We start from the raw sequence: 6,568 nt of genomic DNA on the forward strand, positions 1-6,568 counted from the left end.
ACATGTTGTCTTGATGTCATTTGTTTTGTGTGATGAAATAAGCTGTGGGTGCACGCAAAATTTAGATAGTGCACTGTGTATGTTTGTATTGTGTAATTGCACATGTGTTGCTTGGTTATTGTCTGCCATGTGCATAACAGAACTGAATATATTTGTATTAAATTGTCTGACATGTATATCTAGGTTGTGGAAGCTTGTCAAATATTAGATGAGATTAAATATTATTTGTCATTAGTGTGTATGAAAAAGCCAAAGATCTCATTGCCTTTATTGTGACTTTTGATATTAAATTTGTTTGGCAGGTTAGTTGATGATGAATTTAATGAGAGTGAGAGTGAAGAAGAACCAAGTGATTTTGATAGATCTGATTGTGCAATAGGTGATGATGTGTTTAATAATGTTGGAATGAATATATGTGGTAGGGGTAGGGTTAATTTAGATGGCTTAAACATGGATGATCTACAATTAGGGGAATTGTCTGATAAAGATAAATCTGAAACATTAAATAGTGCACATGAGTCCGACTCAAATGACAAAACTTGGCCTGAGTTCAACATGGAATTTGACATGAATAATTCAAAACTTGAGATTAGATTGTTATTTCCCAACAAAGATTGTCTAAAATAAGTTGCCAGACAGTATGGTAAGGTGAATAATCACTATGTAAAGTTCCCAAAAAATCACCACAAGAGGTTGAAGGCAGTTTGCAGTCCGCACTGTTCATGTAAATATGAGCCTCTAGAAAGTTTAATGATTGATTTGTCATTTTTGAAAGTTTAGTAACTAGAATGTTATTTTAATCAAAGTTTAACGACTATTGATGTTCTTTTCCCTTAAAATAAACTCAATATAAGTTAAGAGTTGAGAATTAGAATATATCTAAATTTAGATCGAAATAAATTTAAATAAAACCCGTACATAGTAAAAAAATAAATATAATAATTTGAAACAGAAATTAAAAAAATTTGCTCATAATAGAACTTGAATCACTAAGTTCTTAAATTTTCAGTCTTACTAACACAATCAAGTGATCATTAGCTGCATATATAAAGAGATAACAGTGTATATATATATAAACTACTAAACTCTACTGGGTCTAGTACCAGGAATAAAAAATTTGTCATAATCATTTTTTTTTTGAAATTTTCTTGTATTCGATATTCATATTAAAAATTGATTAAATTTAAATTCGAATTAAATTAAATCTTTAAGTATTAAATTAAACTCTATCGATACTATTTTTTATTCATAAAATTTAATCTCGAAACTAAAAAATATCCAACTCTTTACCAATCCAACAGTGATGGTAAATGTAGAACCATTGCTATTATAAAAGCAATAACCATTACACCGTTGTTGCAGCCAAGGCAAAATTCTACACCGCTTGTTTCCTTTGATATATTTTCTCCAATTTAATCCTACTAAAATTAAATATACAATAATGTAAATATTGAATTTTTTATTTTTAAAACTTTAATAGAAAATTATATAATATACTATTGCTAAGTATTAAATAAAATATTTATTTTTAAAATACAAAAAGATACGAGTGGATCTAAACGGGCTTGAGTTAATCATTTACAAAATGGGCAGTATTTGGGAAATTTTGAGACTCATATTTTGGGTTGGGCTAAGCTTGGGCAAATATGTGTTGTATTGATACCGTGCACAGGCCCAACCCATGAGCACCTCTATTCATAAGTTGCAAATGTAGTCTTCGTACTGTAATTTAACCAATTTCAGTCCATGTAATTTTGAATTTCGAACTTTCAGTCTTGACCCAAATGGTAATCATTAAATTTGTTAGGTCAAATTTTGCTATTAGTTTTGTATTATGCGTAAGTCTGATAATTTCTAGACTTTTTTAATTTTTGAAATTTTAGTCATTAACTCAAATTATAACCATTAAATCCCATAACTAAAATGACGTGACATTTTTGGTGAGTATTATATGAAAATAACAAACTATCGTAATATTACACGTATGATTATATATTTGACATTTAGAAATAATAGAATTGAACTGGACAAATTTAATTATTACTGATCGAGTTAAAATTGAAATTTCAAATTTTAAAAAATAAAAAAATAATAATCAAATTAAAATATAGACTAAATAATTACTTGTATATGGTACAGAGACTAATATTTTAAGTGGGACTTTCTTTTCTTCCTAACAAATTTTCAAGAGGACCACTTAATTATTATGATGCCATTCATCTTCATATAAAAGAGTCACAAAGCCTTTTAAATGATTGCAAAACCCTTGCCCAAAACAAGCCAATCACCGCACTAAAGAAAAAGGCTTTTTCCATAATTCAGTGACAGAAACAAAAAAATACGACATAAAAGAACTTTTGAAATCAAATTAAATTATAAATTTTTCTCATAGTAAAAATATAATTATAATTTTTAGAAAATTAAATTAAATTTTTATCAATTTTAAAGGATCAAAATATAATTTTACTATTACTAATTTAAAATTTTATAAATTATAAAAATCCGCATGCCCTAGATCCGCCCCTGCTTGCATTATCAAGGCTACATGCAAAAAGTTAAACAGATTGATGCTCAAAAGCATAATCACCTCACCAAAAAAATAAAGCACTCAAATACAATAATCATCTTTTAATAAATAAAAACAAAAACTTATATATATATATTCAACATCTACATGATTAAGGGGCCATCATCCTTTTTTTTCTTTCTTTATGAAAAAGGTCTATAATTTGATGCCAACAAGCCGGTTTTGTTTTTCAGTGCTCTACAAGGTGTCAAACAGGGCCAGTTCCAGGTCCTCCTAGTGTTAGAACCACATCTCTTAGATCACTTCTTAGCTTTGGGTCTTTTGCTGTTGCTAATGAAGCAGCACTAGTTGCCAAATGCCGAGAGCTGTGACCGGATTCTGGCGTGATACGCATTGTTGGTGGTGGCTGAGATGGGTTCAAGGGTTCTAAATTGCTCGAGTTTAGAAATGGCTGAGCTCCACTGACCTGGCATGTTGATGACGGACTTTGAGCAAGCATTGGCCCTCTTGAGATGACACCTGACCCCTAACGTCAGATCGAATGAAGTGATGGTAAGGAATAGTTGAACAAATAATATATTAGGAACTTTCATGGTAAAGAATACAAGGCCTTACAGGCGCAAATAAGACCCCTCTGAATATCTTTCCATTAACATTCGCTGTCACCAGGAAACCGGAGTCGAAGGCCCCATCGACCTTACCTCGAACTTCAGCACCAAGCTGAGGATAAAAATCTCCCAATGTGAAGCGTGAGCAAGTGGACATACATAGAATATAAACCGAAAACCTCGGAAAAGAAGAGTAATAATGCTAATGCGATCGAAAAAGGGATGCTTTACCAGGTTGTGAATAGGCCCTGCTTCCAAGTGTCTCTGTTCAACAATGGAGTATTGTGTTCCACTTCCTTGTCTGCCAGTATCACCAACATGGAGATATTGTTCAGGTTTCCGAGGGTTTTGAAGTTCTCTTGTAAACTGGGGATCTTGTTGCATTGTATGGACAGTATATCTGGTTTGCTTATGGTTATTTGAAACATTGTAAGGCTGACAATTGCTTGGAACATGATGGAACTGCTTAAACAAATTAAGGCCTTGGGGCATGGTGGAATCAGGGGGCTTTTGTAGCGGAGCTTGTTCTTGATCAGATTGTGAAGGAGACGAATGCTGCGAGAGAGAAAGGGAATGTTCTTCTTGCTCGAATTCAACCTCCCATGCCTTTGCAGTGGCGGTTCTTATCCTCTTCGGGTTTGAAGTATCTAAAGAGAAATGAAAAGATGAAATGATCATATTCAAAACATCAAGCCGTAGAGCTATATCCGAGGCCAGAGGTAAGGTAATTTGATTCCAAACCAACCTGAACCGAACCGAGAAGAATGCTTTGCTTCTTGTTCTGCTTCATTATCTCCATGTTTTGCTACTTCGATATCGGCAAAATAGATGCTTTTCTGATTCAAAATAAATAAAGTACCTCTTATTCCATAAGGTCAACTAAAAACGACAAAGAGGAGTACAAAGTTTGTGGTTAATCTTCTGTTTATACATTACCAAGTTGCCAGGTGCTACTCTTAAGAATCTTCTCTTTTCTTGGTTCCAATGGCTTCCGAAAGTTTTGCACATTGAAATGTTGTATCGACCATTTGGATGTTGCTTTCCGAGTTGTAAAACCAGCAATTCGTTGATCGGACGTTCATCTTCCCCACATCTGTATAGATCAAGTAAAGTTCAATGGAATTACAAGTGGAACCCAATGTCACGATGAGAGACCGGGAGATAAACCTATAATGTAGGCAAAGGAACTTACCCTCCATAAATGGCAATATCGGACTCCGCTAGAATAGCAGTATGAGAAAACCGGCCTTGAGGCTGCTGGCCACATATATCAAGCTGTGTCCAACAACAAGCAATCACATCTAGTACCCAAACATCATTGTAATAGTGTTTATCTCCAACCCCTCCGATGATGAAAACCTTCAAAATCACAAATTTGTCTCCGGTTGTGAATCCGTGATATTCATTATATGAACATTAAATTCGAAACAAAAATTGTTGATAATTAGCAAAATGTGCTACCTTTGCTCCAATATTAACTGCAGCATGACCTGCTCGGACACCTGGTAATGAGCCTTGAACAGCCAACTGCAAAGAACACCGGAATTATATTTCATAAAAGCATAGATACAAGAAAAGCAGTTCGAATGTTTTTCTTATTAAAGAATTTGGTGAGACAATACCCTTGACCAGGTCGAAGTATCCATGTCGAAGATGTCAACATCTCCAAGGTATCGATCACCGCAGTCCCCACCATGCACAACAAGCTTGTTTCCTATAGCAATGGCACTATGACTATCTCTAGGGACAGGGATATGACCTCTCACCTGAGGTGAAGTCCATCTCATAGTCCTAAGGTCCAAAACATGCAAATCATTCAGGTAATTCGCTCCACCTTCACCACTTCCTCCAAAAATCACTACCTTGTCTTCACCAATAAGTGTTGCTGTATGGCTTTCGCGAGGTGATGGCGCGACGCCCTGGCATTCAGCTCGTATCCACTCTTTCGATACAAGGTCCAGTACATGAAGATCGTTTACCTTCTTAGAACCATTAGTGCCCCCAAACACCATCATTTTAGTCCCTACAAGAACAACACTGTGACTGTCTCTAGGACCAGGTCCCTGCCCTGTGGTTTCCAGAGTTTTCCAAATCATTGTGGTGAGATTTAGCATGAGAACATCACTAAAATGTAGACCACCGCAACACCCCTGCAATGAACAAAATCCGGCAATCAACTTTCGGCATTTAAACAGAAATCAAGACCATAATCTTCTAAAACCATTTCTTGATCCTTTCCTATGGTTACTCTCCTCCTAATATAAGTAAGCATCAAAATATACAGAATTCAACAACATTGTAGCTCAATATACAAGTCAAAGAGAACATAACCGTCTCCAACATAGCACAAATTCCTCCAAAAAGATTGATTAAAATGAACCCCAAAAATATACATATAAAAAACCAAACTTTCCACAAGACTTAAAAGTAAAACATATCACCTGATATTGTTACAGCATAACAGTTAAACCCAAAAAGAGAAGCTTAATAGGCATCCTAGTTATAGTCATGGCCTTACTAATTAAGGAAACTGAAACCAAGACAAATTTCAAATAACCTTCCACCTATGAAGGATCATAGAAAATAGTAAAGAACTAAAACCTATAAAGAACGTTATATGTACCCTTAACCAAACATAACCATGTAGCATTGATGGAAGGCCAAAAAAACCCACCAAAGAATAATTAAAGTTAATTTAACATACCCCAAATACATAAACAACCCCATTAGAATAGCAAGCAGAGTGCCCCCATCTCTCAGAAGGATTAAACCCAGAGACTTTAGGATAAAGCCACATTGCTTTCCTCTTTGCCATTTGAGCTCCAAATGACTCCATTACTGTCTGCATGTTGTTTGTGTTTTTGTTCTCTCTTTAAAGGGTTGGTCTTTGTTTTTGGATCAGCCTTAAGTTTTTACTTCAAAGCAAGCAAGGGAGAGAGAAATAGTGAGGACCAAGAGAAGGACATGAACAGGCCAAAGTTGATATATATCAACTATCAGTGTCAAAATTGACATGAAAAGATGGGTGCTTTCAAGTCTATATATCACTGTGGCAACCACAAGGTGAAAAAGAACCATCTTTTTTCACGCTCCATATATTATGTTATATGTACTACCAAACCAATACGTTGTTGAGACCCTATAAACAAACAAGTGATGTAAAATCAAGCAACTGCGACTGTTTGTTATTTAAAAATAGAAAAAAAAACCATTTTTATATATATTTTTCATACATTTGTCTAAATGAAAATGATGGGGGTGTGGGGTTTACTGGGGGTGTGGAGAACGATGGAGAAAAACCCAAAATTTTGTTCATTTGACAGTGATTAAACCAACGAGAAAAGATATTTCGAATTTAACATTTCAATGAGCAAAGGTTTATCTTTTTTTTTCTTCTATGGTTATTGTTGATTTTGATATTGGGATTGCTGTG

The 6,568-nt window shown here is 34.6% G+C and overlaps 1 protein-coding gene across 1 annotated transcript; it reads right to left on the reverse strand.

The window, feature by feature from the left end:
• Positions 1-2,461: 2,461 nt before the first annotated feature.
• LOC107927182 (acyl-CoA-binding domain-containing protein 4) lies at positions 2,462-6,176 on the reverse strand. Its single transcript, XM_016858209.2, has 9 exons — positions 5,840-6,176; positions 4,758-5,285; positions 4,597-4,662; positions 4,328-4,494; positions 4,072-4,228; positions 3,881-3,971; positions 3,367-3,782; positions 3,143-3,247; positions 2,462-3,053 (listed from the first exon to the last, which is right to left on the reverse strand). Exons 1-9 carry the CDS (start codon positions 5,981-5,983, stop codon positions 2,775-2,777), a joined length of 1,953 nt encoding a protein of 650 aa, XP_016713698.2. The 5' UTR covers positions 5,984-6,176; the 3' UTR covers positions 2,462-2,774.
• Between the last annotated feature and the right edge of the window lie 392 nt (positions 6,177-6,568).

The sequence above is a fragment of the Gossypium hirsutum genome, chromosome D11 (assembly GCF_007990345.1).
Source record: "Gossypium hirsutum isolate 1008001.06 chromosome D11, Gossypium_hirsutum_v2.1, whole genome shotgun sequence".
NCBI classification, from domain to species: domain Eukaryota; kingdom Viridiplantae; phylum Streptophyta; class Magnoliopsida; order Malvales; family Malvaceae; genus Gossypium; species Gossypium hirsutum.